Source organism: Carica papaya, chromosome 1 (genome assembly GCF_054855325.1).
Source record: "Carica papaya isolate Zhongbai chromosome 1, ASM5485532v1, whole genome shotgun sequence".
Lineage (NCBI taxonomy): Eukaryota > Viridiplantae > Streptophyta > Magnoliopsida > Brassicales > Caricaceae > Carica > Carica papaya.
Window position 1 is genome coordinate 587,075 of NC_142309.1, and position 16,569 is coordinate 603,643.

Sequence of the window (16,569 nt, forward strand, 5' to 3'; positions counted from 1 at the left end):
AGCTGAATAATCAACGTCATTTCAGAAGATATGGGAGAAGGAGAAGAATCAGGCTCTTCATTAATAGCCAAAATGCAAAGGCTATCAGCCTCATCATTCGGAGACAACACCTCAAGAGGAACAACAGACCCAGTAGCCGGACAGTCAACATCTTGGAAGAGATCAGAATTTAAAGAAAACTCATGATAGGGGATAGAATCTATGTACCTTATCTCAGAGCAGAGCACAGCCATATCTTTACCATCACCACTATTAGGGCACAACTTCGACGCTATGGGTGTGACTGGTGAAGGACCCTCCGAAACTGGCTTGTTCAGCACTTTAGGGTCCAAGTCTTGGGTTGGGTTGGTTTGTTTGGGTCTCCGTTTAACCTTTGGGCTCCTTGTTTTAAACTTTGGGCCTCTAGCCTTGGTCCCGAGAATTTTCCGGGCTTCCTTGCTCGTTCCCACATGATCAATCCATTTTCCTTTTTCAGCCCTAGTGGGTTTGGGCCTATTCGTATTGGGCTTTTCTCCCGCTTAGCACAGGAAACTGGTCACTAATTTGAATTTTGAATTTTGAAAAGACCGGGTCAGATCCCTTTTTCTCTACCTGGAATGGTGACGCGTGGTCCGCTTTCAGCACCTCAGCAAAAGATTTCGTTCCCACTGTTCCAACCAGAATTTGCAGACCGCATGTGCATTGAGGACAGTTAAAGAGAAGTGTGCATGCGGAGGGGTCGTCCAAAACATTCTAATAGTAGTCTAGAATGCCGAACTGCTCAAATCTTTAATAACAAATCTGGAAGTTGTAATTTGTTGGGCACTGAGGGAATACATATGAGGCCACTATCTAGTTTCTCCTTGATGAAATGCTTATCAACTTCAATGTGTTTTGTCTTGTCATGCTGTACAGGATTATGAACAATGATTATTGCCGATTTGTTGTTGTCACAGTAAAAGTGCATGGGTCATTCCACTTGACTCTTAAAACTTTCAGGAATCTTTTCAATCATAGCAACTTACGTATTCCTTGTGTGATTGTTCAAAATTCTGGCTCTGTGCTTGATCTTGCAATTACATTCAAATTTTTACTCTTTCAAGTGATCAAGTTATCCCTAAGGAAGGTAGGTACAGTAACTATAGTAGATTTATCATGCACCATTAATCCTGTATAGTTTGCACCAGTGTAAGTTTCAAGAATTAATTTTTAATTCTTTTAACCATTATGCCTTCCCTTGTGTCTCCTTTAGGTAGTGTAGTATTCTATAGACTATCTATAGATGCACCTCTTTAGGGTTGTATATGGGCTGACTTATCACACTCACTGCATAGGCAATATTAGGTATTGTATGTGATAGGTAAATCAACCTCCTAACTAGTCTTTGGTATGTTCCTTTATCTATTTCTATATCATCTTTCACTGGTCCCAACTTATGATTGGGGTCAATAAATATACTAGCTAGTTTATATGCTAGTTTACCTGTATCTTTTAACAAATCATTTATGTATTTTTACAGTGAGATGAAGATTTTTTATTTTGAATGAGTTATTTTTAATCCCCAGGAAGTACTTTAGCTTTCCCAATTCCTTGATTTCAAGAAACCAAAGCAAAATAAGACTTTTAAGCAGATAGTAGATAAAATCCTAAATTAATTTTATGTCTATTCTTAATAGTTGCTAAAACATAAATATTCTTAGTAATACATAAATCTTATAATTACGTAACTATCTTGTAATATTAAAATATGTATATTTTAGAATATTCCCATTATGCATCAGTTTTTCTCATAAACATGAAAAGAAAAGGGAACAAGAAGGCCTCGACATAGAATAGTCTTTCCAATTCCTTTACAAACCAGATAAACTTGTATTCATGAGAAAAACCTTGATATTCTTCATTTCCAATTCCATTCTAATCATTTTGTGGGATACTAATTTTTTTGTTTTTGGTTAAAAGCTAACAATCTTTACCAAAAAATGTTTGTTTCCTTGGGACTAGGTAATGATCACTGGTGATCAAGCTTTGACAGCTTGCCATGTTGCTAGCCAAGTTCATATTGTATCAAAGCCAGCACTAATTCTTTATCTGTCACATAATGGTGAAGGCTATGAGTGGATGTCACCAGATGAGACAGAGATAATGCGCTACAAGTAATATTGTGATCAAATAATTCTCTCTTTTCCTGTTTTTATTGGGTCTTATTCCTTTTTGGTTGAAATGCTTCTGTGTTACTCCACTTAGTTGTTTTGATGCTATTTGTTGAGCTAAAAGAGGTCCTTAAGCTGATAGCTTCTTTTCATTTCCACCTTCCCTGCTTTTTTCATAAAAACTATCCATGGATTTTCTCGAAGTACTAACATAGTCTTTTTCTGTTTCAGTGTAAAAGAAGTTGAAGCCCTTGCTGAGACTCATGATTTATGTATTGGAGGTGATTGCATTGAGATGTTACAGAATACTTCTGCTGTTGTACGGGTCATTCCATATGTTAAGGTAACAGCCTAAACTACATGTTTTAACTTTGGGCTTAGCTAATGTCTTCAATTATAAGATTATCTCATTCATCATCTTAGGTTTTTGCAAGAGTTGCTCCTGCACAAAAGGAGCTAATCTTAACTACTTTCAAAATTGTGGGAAGGATAACTCTGATGTGCGGGGATGGAACGAATGACGTTGGAGCTCTGAAGCAGGTAATATTAAGGGCATACCACTACATTATTATTTTCTACTCCGCGAAATTCTTTCTAGTAATGTTAGGATTTATTATGGTTTATGTTCTTTTGAGTTTTCTGTTAAGTTCATAGTTCTAATTTGATCAAGGATGAAATTAGACTTCATTTGGTACATGAAAATAAGTTATACATAAAAAGTTATGTGATATCTGACAATAAAAACAAATGTTTGCAAAATGGACTAAAAATGTGGCACATGTTTGAATAGAATCAAAAGTTGTTTTCATTTGGTACATCAGAATTTGGTTTTAGTTTATATTTTTCTATATTTTCGTACATGTTTGAATGGGAAAAAAATAGTTGTTTTTAATCTATTCCAGAAAACAACCTGCTTTCTACAGAAGAAATAAACTATTTTTATCCATAGTTGAGTGCTGCACATACATTTATCTCTGTTCATATTTTATTAATTTGTATAATATAAATACATCGAATTTAAGAAATGAATACTAAAAAAATTTTCATGGATCAAAATGAGCCGTAGATTCTGTAATTACCTCTGTATCTTTCCCGAGAGAATACAATGATTGAGAGAATTGGCAGCATCTTATTTCTGTCATGTTTATCTAGGTTCAACTCTTAATGCTGCAAGCAGGAAGCTTATCTCCAATCCGTCCGACCTTAGTTGGTCTTGTGAATAGTTGAATTAGATGGTTAAATATTCTAAAAGCTTAAACTGAAAGTTAAGGTTAAACTTTATTTTTCATATTCTAGCACACTCCACCTGCAAATCCTAATCCTATATTGTCAACTAGATATTTTCAAGTTTCCCCACCAAGGGAGTTTCATAAAGCACAGCACTCGATGAATAATAATTAGATTTGTTGTAATTTCTTTTTATTAATGTTGGGTTTTGTTTATGGCCAAAATTCTTTGAAGTTTTTCATTAGAGTTTGTGGTTCTAATTAGATTAGGATTAAATTGAGAGTATTCTTGTAGTTTCTTTGAAGAGAGTTAATGATAGAGATAACTTCCAATAGCCTATGCTTATATAGGTTTGACCATTTTCTAAGAAGTCAGATTATATGTAATTTCTGTATGTCAAATACTTTGTTTGGAAGTGTTCATGTCTATGGGTGCCTTCATTGCCACTGAATGTCTAGCTTTTGCACGTGTATTTAGTAAACTGAAGCTTCATTACTCAGAGACATATATTGGCCCTCGTTTTTCACGTTTAATGTGATGCTTTTGTATTATTCAGGCCCATGTAGGAGTCGCATTATTGAATGCAGCGCCTCCTACTCAAAGTGGAAGCTCTTCATCAGAGTCATCTAAAGATGAAAGTACGAAGTCTGTGAAATCGAAGAAATCTAAACCAACTATAGAATCAGCTGGCAAAGCTGTTAGTCAAAATGGAGAAGGAGGCTCTTCTAAGGGAAAAGTTGCTACCAGCCACTCGGCTACGAACCGTCATTTGACTGCTGTAGAGATGAGAAGAGAGAAGTTGAAGAAGATGATGGATGAACTAAATGAGGAAGGTGATGGTCACGCAGCTCCCATTGTTAAACTTGGAGATGCTTCAATGGCATCACCATTCACAGCAAAGCATGCATCAGTTGCCCCCACCACAGACATAATTCGGCAGGGTCGTAGTACGCTAGTGACTACACTCCAGATGTTCAAGATTCTTGGGCTTAACTGCCTTGCTACAGCCTATGTATTGAGTGTTATGTACTTGGACGGTGTAAAGCTGGGTGATATCCAGGCAACAATAAGTGGTGTATTCACGGCTGCCTTTTTCCTGTTTATCTCACATGCACGTCCTCTTCCCACCCTCTCTGCTACTCGACCCCACCCTAATGTCTTCTGCTCATATGTCTTCCTTTCCCTCATGGGACAGTTTGCAATCCACCTGTGTTTCTTGATGTCTGCAGTGAATGAAGCTGAAAAGTACATGCCTGATGAATGTATTGAACCCGACTCTGATTTTCATCCTAATTTGGTAAACACAGTTTCATACATGGTGAGCATGATGCTTCAGGTAGCGACATTTGCTGTAAACTACATGGGCCATCCCTTCAACCAGAGTATTTCAGAGAACAAACCATTCTTATATGCTCTTTTGGCTGCTGTTGGTTTCTTCACTGTGATAACTTCTGATCTATTTAGGGACCTGAATGACTGGCTAAAGTTGGTGCCTTTGCCTGGTGGTTTGCGGGATAAGCTGTTGATCTGGGCCCTGCTCATGTTTTTATGCTGCTACACGTGGGAGAGATTTTTGAGATGGGTTTTTCCCGGTAAGGTTCCAGCTTGGAGGAAACGACAACAGGTGGCGGCAGCTAATTTAGATAAAAAGAAGCGTGTCTAAACTCCATGGATGGCCGACAGAGTAAACCCAAGCCAAATTTAGTTACCAGTAGCAATGACTCTATGGAGAACAAGTGTTGATGCTATTTGTTCAGGCTCAGGCCGAGACAAAGTTGGATGGCAGTCTGTTCTACGATTTTTTTTTTTCCGGATAGAATACTCCACCAGAGACGACGATTATGCAAACAGAGGTTTCCAGTTTTTGCACAGTGGAAAATACTATTTTAGGGTTTTTGCTGACCAGACAACTGCTGTGTGCAGCAGCAGTGCGCCAAATGGCTATTTGCAAACCTTCAAAGCAAATTGCTTGTAACATTACATACCAATTGATGAATATTATTTCATGTTATCATCTACAGCTACTTCTCAGTTTTGCTATAGAACGTTTTCAGTGAATTTCTGTACGAATTTTATGGGTTGTCTCCTTCCTGTACAATTTTCTGCTTATTTCTGTGTCCTTCGCATGTCTGCTGCAGTGACAGTTTAGGTACACGAAGAAGACTTACTCATCCATCCATCCATCAATTAGATGTGTTATAGTCATCTATAACTCATCTATTTATTTGAGCTAATTCTAGCCTACAATTAACTTACCATATGTATATATATATATATATATATATATTTTGTGTTGAACACTATAAATTGAGATTCTTAACTTAAAAAGAGAACTTCAATAATTCATTATTTTTGAAATATTGATATTTGGATTTCTCCCAATGAGTTAGTAAAAATGAATAGAATATTGAATTGGAGATATGCACAGAGACTTAGTTTAGTTATACCTCAACTATATAATTTATAATTAAAATTTTATGAATTAAATCAGATTAGGGGTAAGTTACAAACAAAATTATCATTATCGGCTTTATTTCTTCAAAAATATAGAGAAAATTTACACATTAATTAAAAAGAAAAACATTTTGGGGTGAGAGAGGCTCGAACTCTCGACCTCAGGATTTCTCTATAGCTATGAGACCTACGCGCTAGCCAACTGCGCCACCACCCCTCTGTTGACTTACACCTACTACTAACAATATATATTAATACTTCCCGAAAAAAAAGGGCTATGGACAGCTGAAACTATATATATATATATATATATATGCATACATACATACAATAATTATTTCCCATTTGTAATACAATTTTTAGTCTCAAATCTCCAAAATACATCTTTTACTGGCTTAAAAAAAAATTAAAATATAAATAAACAAAAATAATGATAATTACCAATTATCCTGAGATGACGTCAAATAATTCTCTCCTAAAAATTTCAACTCGCACAACAACAACAAACCCAACTGTTTGACTCTAAAGCAGAACACTCCACCACCAAATTTGCCTGCCATTGATGACTAACAAATCTCTACACCACAACAATTATGAGTGACCACACCCTGCTAAAATACTGCAACTGGTTTCAACTGAATATTATATATACATATATACATATACATATATATTATATACATTGTTGTTGAATTACTCAAGAAAATTGTCAATGGAGGGTGAAGACAAGACAGGAGTCTAACTTTGTAATAATTTTTAGGTGTATTTATTCAAGGTATGAACTTGGTTATAATATACTTATAATACTGTTTGGTCTAACTCTTGTGTCTGCTGTATACAAAAATATAATCCAAATTTCTAATAATTATATACAAAAATATTAACAATCGAAACAAATAATTTGATTCGAACTTACGATCTCTTATAAAATAAGAACTCAGTGATGAACACAACGAAACCAGATTCTCAGTGTCGTTTACTCGCGTACATAGAGTATTATAAATAGGTTATAGTATGGATGAACTACAGAGAAGATAGCTGTCACTGTAGAATAAAGAAAGAAACTAAGAACAATAGATTGCTAATGTCTAATAATCAGCAGGTCAATTTAGGAGATACCCATATATATATATATGTACACATATACATATATATGTATGTATGATATAAAGAAGTAAATAAAGGTGTGCCAAAAAAAAGATAAACAAATGGAACATGCCAGGCAGTAATAAAATTCAGCCACCTAATTCTTTTTTGTCCATAAAGTGATATGTAGATCCAGTATAATTTTTTATAACCACCAAAATGTCTTTACAGGCAGGTGATACATACATATTATATATATATATATATATATATAATATAATATAATATAATGTGAGATCAGCTTATGATCATCACTGTGTATTCTCTTCACATTATTGAACACCTTCTCTGCCAACCCATAAAATTAAGGAGGTAATTAACAATAATCAAATCCCAATTATTTGCATATAAAGATTTAATCTTTTCCTCCAATTTGGTTTAAAATTTAAAATTTTAATTATTTATTTAATTATATTAGAGATCTTCAGATATATATATATATATATATATACTAATTCAGAAAATGCAATTGAAGCTTCCATTTTTTTTAAATAAATAAATTCCAGCCTCCATGTTAGATTTGGATTTTTGAGTACTCCAAACATTTTCTCTTCTATAAAACCCAACAACTTACAATTTTCTCGGGAAAATAATTTGGCAATATGGCTATTGAGCTATGCTCGGAAAATCTCACCATCGTCAGTCCAAGAATCTCATTTTCTTATTGTCTTCTCCAATCGGAAACCCTCCCAGTAGAACAGCTAATCCCTCTGCGCAAAAACTCCTCGCCGTTAGATTCAACAGCCGAGTTCGACTTTTGCATTTTCAAGAACTTCAGTCCAGATCTGTCGCCGGCCGACGAGATTTTCTTGAACGGAAAAATTATTCCTCTGGGCATCAAGAACAATTCCTCCTCCGCCGATCAAGAACGAACCTCCTTGCCGCCGCCGCCAGCGTCGCCACAACCATGTTTGTTTCTTGATGGTATTAATAGTAATTCTCGTCAACTTTCAGACAAGCAGGAGAGGTTTAAGGAGAAGAGGAGCTGGTTCAAGAGGAGTTGTAGCTTGAACAGTTGCGTCGGCGGCCATGGAAGAAGCTTGTGTTCTCTGCCAGTTTTATCAAGAAGCAAATCTATTGGGTTTCCGCAGACATCAAAGAATAATTCCAAGAAGCATAAACTGAAGAAGAAGAAGAAGAAGAAGATGGGTAGTAACCAGAAGTACAGTGGAAATGGTCATGTTGTTCATCAAGCTGTAAATGGTTCTATCTTGAATGTCCCTTTAGCCAATATATTTTGTTTAGGCTTCTTTGCGGCCAGTATCAAGAAGAAGAAAAGATAATTATAAATGGGTTTGTTTGGATTCTATTTTATATTTCCTACCCTCTTTTCATGATTTTCTCGGTAACCAAACATTTCTGGTTACATGCCTGTTACATTCTCTTCTGCTCTGCTTTCTTTCTTTGTTTGGATGAAATGAAAAACATCCTCCATATACACACACACACACATATATATATATATATATATGTATGAGATTACAAACACAGACAATCTAAAACATCTACAAGCTTGATCATATATGTTTTACCACTCTTTTTCCCTTTTGATCAATAAATAGTTGGTATTTCTCAAAAAAAAAAAAATATTAATACTACTTTAAAATATTGTCATATATGTTTTACCATTATTTTTCAGTAATAGTGTCATGTATATAAGCAAAATGTTAAAACTAACAAAACTTTGAAAAGATATAATCTAAACCCATAAGGATTAAAAGGTATATATATATATATATATATATATAACTCAAAAGCCAAAAAAGAATAAGTGAAATCCAAGTACATATATAGGATGATTGTTGCAAAGATTTTTAGGGTTGTACAATGATTACCATACTGTGTGCATGTGTGTGTGTATATATATATATATATATTATATTTAAAAAAGTGTATATATATACATACAAACACAGATACCTACACATATATAAATAAAAGAATAGTAATATTGATGAATTGAAGTTTCAGGCGTGAAGATTGCATAGAGTGATGAGCCAATCCAGAGAGTTTTACATCACATTCTCCTAGGTTTCTGAAAGTGGCTAAAGACCATTTTGGCTATCATGAAACTTCACTTGGCTTCCTCTCTCATGTTTAAACAAGGAGACAAAATCCACCTGCCTCCTCTTCTTCTTCTTCTTCTTCTTTAACTATAAATACATCATCTTCCCTTCCTTAAACTCTAGATCCTAAACCCTAAACCCTAAACCATCTCTACCTTGTAATCTATCATGATCTTGATGATGATTATGTATCATTAGTAACTCATATATGCATATATATATATATATATTCACTAAAATCCATACTTTCTACATGGGTTACTAATAATTAAAGTGCTAATTAAGTTATTTCTATCATATGATGGTGTATACATCGTATACCTAACTAATTTGACAAGTGAATTTTGTTTTGTATCGCATGTTAATTCATCGTTTATCGTTGTTCAAATTCATATAATATCATTTTATGCATCATGTATCTAATTTATTTGATAACTTATGTCTTCCTTAATTTCTCTCTTCGATTAGATGCCGAAAAATTTAAGTATTATTTATAAATAAAATATAATTTAATTTTAAATATAATATTATTTTAAATAATTTTTATCGTAAATTTTAAATTTTTATCGTAGATAAAAATTTAAAATTTTATATAACTTAATTACGAAATTATATAACATATATGAATATATCTCTTTTGAGCGAAATTTATATTATTAATATTAATCTTTTTTTATTCAGCATAATTTTTATAATTCTAATTTAAGAGTTTATAATTCTCTTAAACGAAATATATAAAAGTTAAGTTCCTAATGAGTTTATTCTTTTATATTTTTAAAATTATAAATATTAAATTATAATACTTAAAATTATTTATAAAAATAAATAAAACAGTTTAAAATATTTTTATAACGAAAACAATCTCGATATCGCTTTAATTATCTATCAACTTTTGACTAAATTTTTAAGTGAATATTATATATACAAACAATAGTGGTTCATAATATGAGCATTATCAAAATACATACTCCATATAAACAAATATTCAACCTTTATATCTCCAAACTTTGTGGGTATAAAAGCATTAATTAGATTTTGAAGTTTGCAATGAACTTTTGGTTATAAGAAATTAAAAAATTCACATGGTTTGTTCCCCATCACTCAAAATCAAAACTTGAAAAAATTTTCAACCAATAATTTGTATTATCAATGAGTAATTTGATTTTGACTCAAATTCAACCCTTTAATTATTATGGGTTTATGTGATATCATGACAAAGTAAAAGTCTAATTGGATTGGATAATAATATCAAATAATTAAATTATTATACTAAAATTTAATTAAATGTTTAATATATACATGTATGTATGTATATATATATATATTTTTTAAATGAATTTTTAATTTATTTATTGAAAATTGAAAAGATAGTCTCAAATGTGAACAACATTTGCTAGTTCCTAAATTTAAAAAAAAAAAAAAAAACTCAAAAAAATTTATTTTCTCTTCACTATAATCCTCATTAATTTATTAAACAATTTAAAAAATTTAATTTTGTGGGGGTGGAAACCATGACATAATAAAAATTTAGAATTATAATATTATATTTTAACATTAATATATATTTTTTTAAATAATGGGAATTCATATATATAGATATATATATATATCATTATACGTTTTTAAGAATACGATTAAAGTGAGTTTAATTATGGTTAAAACATATAAACTATGAACTAGATTTGTATATTTATTTATTTAATTCTATTTTTTTTTTAATTTTTTGAAGATTGTAACGTGTCGGCTCGAGAGAGCGAGTATAGGAAATGGTGATTTCGCTGCGCGTGGGTATACGGACGTCGAAATTATGAGCGCACGTCGGTGACAGCGCGCGATTTCAGACAAGACGTAGACCCGACGGCTCGCGACACAACCAACCACAAGGCTACTGTTTCCCAACTCGCTGTCTTCGTCGTTTTTCCACGTCATTATTAAATTATAAATTTATAATTTTCCGACAATATTAAATTATCATAATTTTATTGTTCAATATATAATTACGTAATTAATACATAAAAAAGTCAAGAAGAATATATTTTTAAATTATTTAATTATAATAATACTCTTTTATTTTTCAAAAAATAATATTAATATATTATTAAAAGGATATAAATTATTTTCCCACGTATGCATGGCCAAGAAAGTTTTAATTTTTTATAATCTTCAGCTTTGACCAGAACGCAACTGCGCGTGCCTTCTCTTTCACCATTTCTGCAGCACTCTCTGCAGAACTGTACTCTCTCTCCAGCCCTTTTCACTACCAGAGAGAGAGAGAGAGAGAGAGAGAGAGAGTGAGAGAGAGGGAGGGAGGGAGAACGACGACGTATCAACCTCTTTCTCTCTCTTTTTGTTTGCTACACCTATTTGACTACCCAAAATGCCACTCCCTCGAGCTTCATTTCCTCCCTGACAATGTCCTTTCACATGATTCCTTCTCTTTTTCTTCTCCTTTTCTTTTTTCCCTTCGCTTTTCATGTTCTTCATTTGATCTTTTTCAATCGAATCATTTCACCTTGCGTGAGTACGTGTAGATAATCAAAAACAACGAGTATAAAATTATATCTCTGTTTTCGCTGCTACCAACACAAGTCAGTACTCTCTCTTCCCTTTCTTTGCTTCTCTTTTTGCAGTCTCTTCTACTGTGTGATTTCCGTCGTTTTGCTCCCCTCCTTCTGCTGTCCTTTTCTGTGTTTTTGCGAGTCATCTTTCACCACCTATTTGATCTTACTCGCTCCATTATTGTACCACTCTTTTTCTCTCTACTGCACTCTGCTACTCCGCTTGCATTCTGGTTTTAGCCCTTGAAAGAAGGAACTTTGCTTCGGTTTTTTGGTTATTGTATAATGGGTTTATGGAGATTTTTTGAGAGATCTAATTTTTGAGGACCTGGGTGAGTTTATCTTAGGGTTTGCTGGGAGATTTTTTTTTTTTCTTTTTGTTCTGTGCTGTTGCTGGTTGGCAAGATGAATGATACGACGGGGAAAACGGCGTCGGGTTTGGCGATAACGGAGAAGCGGCCTCACAGACCTGGTGGTTGTGTCGGCATTTTCTTCCAGCTCTTTGACTGGAATCGAAGATTTGCTAAGAAGAAGCTCTTTTCTAGGAAATTGCTTCCTCCTGGTTAGTCCTCTCTCTTTCTCTGAATCTCTTTCGAAAATGTAACAAAAAATTCTCACTTAATCAACAATGTGTGTTTATCTCGTTTGCAATGTTGTCCCAGCTCGAGCGAAGAAAGCTTCGAAGAAGTTTGGAGGAGATGAGAAGATGCCAAAATCCAAGCTTCACTTGGTAATCTATATATCTTCTCATTGCAAATTCTTGTTATTTGATTTTCTTCTCTTGTTTGAATCTTCTGTATCTTATAATTGAAGTTTAATATCTGGGTCTGTTTATTTTGTATGTGGAAAATGGTAGATTGCTGATGAGAACAGTGGGGGTTTCCCGAATGTAAAGAAGAACAGTAGCCGGACTAGTGTAGATAAGGAGCAAAAGCATGAAATGCGAGCTCCTGGTTTAGTTGCTAGGCTGATGGGTCTTGAATCTATGCCAGCACTACGAGATAAACCCAGGAAAGCTTCATTATTATCCGATAATCATGATGCTAGAGAAGAGAGGTTAATGAATAGTCAGAGCATGTTTCATAGGGAAGAAGATTTGAGTTTGGAAATTGGAAATGGCAAGCTTGAATCCAGGCCTCAAAAGATTCAGAAGACAGGGATGTCTGATAGACGGGTAGCGGTGAGGTTTGGGACCGATGCATTGCAGATTAAGAGTGTTTTGTCTCGGACAAGAAAGCATCATCATCATCCAAAACTAGCTTCACCATTAAAGAGTCCTAGGATTTCCTCTGCAAGGATGAATAGGACCTCTAGGTTGATTGATGCGGCCACTAAGATTTTGGAACCAGGGTTGCAAGCCACAAATCGTGCAAAATCTGCTCTTCCTTATGCAAGTTCTATGCAAATTTTGTCTAAGAAAGAGCTTATGTCAGAAGGGGCAGGAGTTATGTCACCTGATGAAGTAAAACAATCTGGTTATAATGTGACTGCCAGCAAGTCTTTGTTAGCCCAGACTCCTTGCAAAAACTGTGGTAATTTGGTCGATGTTGTGGATTCAGTGCCAGATGAAGAGGACCTACCTTTCGGGTATCCATCTTCTGTCCCAGATTCAATTACTGCCTCACCTAAGGAACAGGTAAAAAATAAGCTGAAGCATTTCATGTCGTCCCTTGATCACGAAAGAAATGTAACTTCTCAGAGAAGCTGGGACCAATCTGAATCTTTTGCGATTCAAGAAGATGACAATATGCACTCAAGCAATGGAGCTGCTCCAGAAAGGAAGTTTGTATCTCGAGAAGCTCCAGCACCATCAAATTCAACAAGCCAGCATGTTAGACATCACAAAGATGAACCATCAACTTCGAGTTTCAAAGGTAGGACTCAAGCTCATGATCAGATGTCATTAAGTAGGGATAGAACCACCAGTAAGGCCAAATTCAGCCATTTCGAAAGCAAGAGAGCCCCATCAACTGTCTGTACTATTGGGGCCAAAGATTTTGTTGCCTTGAATCGAAGCTTAAGTGGCCGAACCCGCCCAAGGGTGCCTAAAGTGGATAATTCTAATTTTGACATGGAGAGAAAATCTTGTAACAGGCAAGAAGATTCCTTAGCACCATCCAGGTCTCCAGTGCGAAAGAGAAGGACAAGCATAAACAGCCAAGTTGATAGCAGTGGTTATCTCAGTCCACTGTCAGGGAAACAAAGAACTGCAAAGGGTGAAGTAGGTGTTGGAAAAGAAATGAGCATTAGTGCCCGCTCAATGGAGCGAGCTTGTAGCAAAAGCAAAATATCTAGCCAGGGTGAAGGGAGTAGAGTTAATGGCAATGTTTTTTCATTCACATTTAATTCCCCGCTGAGGGAGACGACTGGAATTTGCACAGACTTGAAGGATAGAAGGAAGAATCAGAACCATTTCGTCTCCAGAAATATTCCTGATCAAAGAAAGTTAATGTCGAATGAGAAAGATGGGAAGGCTTCTCTTTGGAAACAATTGCCATTGAAAGGAGATGCTTTGGGTGCTCTTCTGGAGCAGAAACTGGAGGAGTTAACTTCTCAAGAAGCAGATGAGATGACAACAGAAGGTACTCTGCCAAAGAGATCAACAGCTATGATTCTCCAAGAGCTAATATCTGCATTAACTGCTGAGCAGTCTGTTTTTCAGGATGGTCGTGTGTCTGATAGAGATATGGCTCGTCAGGTTGGTTTCATCCTCTTCCCTTGTTGGTTATGATTCTTGCACTTTATTGAATTAATAGAGAATCTAGATTTAAGTAAAAAGCAGCTTCAAGCATTCCAATTATTCTATCTGTTTGGTAATCCAACAAGTAGGATGCATATTTTATGTTTTCATGGGCAGAAGAAATAGAAAAAAGAACACTTATTAACATTTTGAACATTGTGTTTCCTATTTACCCTCCTATTTTCATTTATCCATTTATTTATTTTCCAACATCAAGAAAGAATAAATGTTGTCTTTTTTTGTTTTTTCTAATCTAAAGTACATCTCTTTTCATAACCCGAAACACCTTGTGTCTTAATTTGGTCTGGACTTTGCCCCTAACTACAGCAGTTGAGGCTTTCGATCAAGTAGTAAAACAACTTTCGCAAACTGGAATTACCACCACAAACCTTTCTTACAGTATGCCAAAGTACCTATTCTTGACAAACATGCAGTAGACATGTGCCAGTGCATTTGATGTTGAGGAAAGTCATTCTTTGGCTCTATCAGATACATACTTGTGTCCTGCATAATTTGCTCTTGAATTATAAAGGTTTATTGTGCCTCTTGCATATATCTATTTCCCAGTTAAAGACCAGCTGAAACTTGCCAAAAAAAAAAAACAGAACACAACAGCTCTTGTTGGTTATCTTTTCTGTTCACGAATGAAACCATGTCATTGTAACAATTACATATGTTGATTTTCTCAGACCAAAGGAAAGACTGAAGGGAGTTCAACAGCGTTCGTGAATGACAGTGATCATCTCAGCCCCGGTTCAGTTCTTGAAGCTTCATTCTCAAATGATAGCTGCTTTTCCAGCAGTCTTGAGGATAGCTCAGGTACAGAACTTCTGTTACATAATTTTGGAAATGTACTTTGATGGAATTCACCTGTTTCTAATAATTATTGCTAATAATTTTTTTAGGATAAATCACAGCATCACCCCTTGTGTTTTGGCTTATTTCGAACTAAAATCCTATAATTTGTCTTGTAACAGTTCCCTACGTTGATATTTGGTAATCGGATGGTAATACTAATTTTGTAAAGAAAATTAAAAGAGACATTCATTCAACAGAAAATTTAAAGATACTTTACAGGCTAATTTTCTCATCTGTTTACCATTTTTTTAACTGTATGGTTTCCAGGGCAGAGGCTGCATCTTGACTCCGGGAATAGCTCCTACTATCAGCCACAGCTAAGAGAACCTGATACAGATCTTCTGGATTCTGCATCCTCATTGAATACAGGGCAGGCTTGCTACGAGATTGTTTATCTTGTCAACCAAATTTCAAGCATCTTCAGCAGGATTAATCTTGCAGATCTTGGAATATCTGGAATGAAGCATACGCATGCGAAGGAGGTTATATTGAATGCCGAACTGTTGTTTGGAAAAGTGACTCCACGAAGTTCACATGGAACGAGGTTTTTCCTCATTGGTCCCTTTCTCCTCGATGAACTTGAAATTCTTGCTGGTGCCATTTGGACAGATTTCAACTGTCTCCCTGGTTTCGAAGAGACTAACCAAAGTAATCAACTTAGGGGATTTCTTTTCGACAGTACAATAGAATATTTAGATTCCCAATATGGTAGATACTGTAACTTGGGGTTCGAAGCATGGAGAAAATTGCAATTATGCATGAACACCGAGATGCTAATACGGGAGGTTGGAGCCGAGGTTAGTAGGTGGAGAAAGTTGGCTGGAATGGCACCCGATGAATTAATAGAGTGGGAGATGAGTCATTTCTTGGGAAAGTGGACAGATTTTGAGATTGAAGCATTCGAAGCCGGTGCCCACATTGGCACGGACATACTTCAAATTTTGGTTGAGGAAGTTGTGATAGATCTCTGGGAATGCAAGCAGGATTCCCTCTGAATTTTGGGGAGGCCTTTGTTTTGTTTATCCTATCATAGCCATATATGATGTCCAAGCAAGTTGTATCTTTGTACAAATTGGTGGATGGTATCTGAATGATTCACTAACAAGTCTGAATGTTCATTATATGGCTAACAACATTGTAAAGTTTAAATTTTTCTTAAATTTTAGGTTTCACCTGATCATATGCTATTTTCTTTTTGACTTTGTTATTTTCTTTTAACATTGTAAAGTTCATATATGTTTGGAAAATTGGTATAATAATTTATTGAAATTACAGGGGAAAAATCTCAATAAAACAAACATTCCACCAAACAGCAATGGTGGTTTGTGATGATTATATTACTCAAAGATAAAAATTTAGGAATTAATTACAAAAACAAAAGGTTAAATTTG

At 34.8% G+C, this 16,569-nt stretch overlaps 3 protein-coding genes and 1 non-coding gene across 7 annotated transcripts in view; 3 read left to right on the forward strand and 1 right to left on the reverse strand.

The window, feature by feature from the left end:
• PDR2 (phosphate deficiency response 2) overlaps positions 1-5,426 on the forward strand; it is a 28,164-nt gene extending 22,738 nt beyond the window's left edge. For all 4 annotated transcript variants that reach the window (XM_088210594.1, XM_088210595.1, XM_088210593.1 and 1 more), the window contains 4 exons: positions 1,981-2,132; positions 2,361-2,472; positions 2,553-2,669; positions 3,913-5,426. In XM_088210594.1, the coding sequence (XP_088066720.1) occupies positions 1,981-2,132; positions 2,361-2,472; positions 2,553-2,669; positions 3,913-5,019 (1,488 nt within the window). In that variant the 3' untranslated portion in view covers positions 5,020-5,426. The remainder of the gene's footprint in view (positions 1-1,980; positions 2,133-2,360; positions 2,473-2,552; positions 2,670-3,912) is intronic.
• A 516-nt stretch (positions 5,427-5,942) lies between these two features.
• On the reverse strand, positions 5,943-6,027 carry TRNAM-CAU (transfer RNA methionine (anticodon CAU)). Its single transcript is given in 2 exon segments — positions 5,943-5,978; positions 5,990-6,027. It is a non-coding gene; the product is annotated as a tRNA-Met (tRNA).
• A 1,420-nt stretch (positions 6,028-7,447) lies between these two features.
• On the forward strand, positions 7,448-8,451 carry LOC110807491 (uncharacterized). The gene has a single exon (XM_022032631.2). The coding sequence runs from the start codon at positions 7,559-7,561 to the stop codon at positions 8,237-8,239; it is 681 nt and encodes a 226-aa protein (XP_021888323.1). The 5' UTR covers positions 7,448-7,558; the 3' UTR covers positions 8,240-8,451.
• Positions 8,452-11,204: 2,753 nt separating this feature from the next.
• Positions 11,205-16,358, forward strand: TRM22 (DnaA initiator-associating protein). Its single transcript, XM_022032617.2, has 5 exons — positions 11,205-12,142; positions 12,243-12,310; positions 12,437-14,278; positions 15,010-15,139; positions 15,446-16,358. The coding sequence occupies exons 1-5, from the start codon at positions 11,986-11,988 to the stop codon at positions 16,171-16,173; spliced, it is 2,925 nt and encodes a 974-aa protein (XP_021888309.1). The 5' UTR covers positions 11,205-11,985; the 3' UTR covers positions 16,174-16,358.
• The last annotated feature ends 211 nt before the right edge of the window (positions 16,359-16,569 follow it).

What these genes read in the sequence shown, in the direction of transcription:
- LOC110807491 (XM_022032631.2), top strand. Translation starts at nt 7,559, where the DNA reads ATGGCTATTGAGCTATGCTCGGAAAATCTCACCATCGTCAGTCCAAGA.
- TRM22 (XM_022032617.2), top strand. Translation starts at nt 11,986, where the DNA reads ATGAATGATACGACGGGGAAAACGGCGTCGGGTTTGGCGATAACGGAG. An exon ending in CAAAATCCAAGCTTCACTTG is followed by an intron (nt 12,311 to 12,436) that starts GTAATCTATATA and finishes GGAAAATGGTAG; the next exon opens with ATTGCTGATGAGAACAGTGG. An exon ending in CAGTCTTGAGGATAGCTCAG is followed by an intron (nt 15,140 to 15,445) that starts GTACAGAACTTC and finishes TATGGTTTCCAG; the next exon opens with GGCAGAGGCTGCATCTTGAC.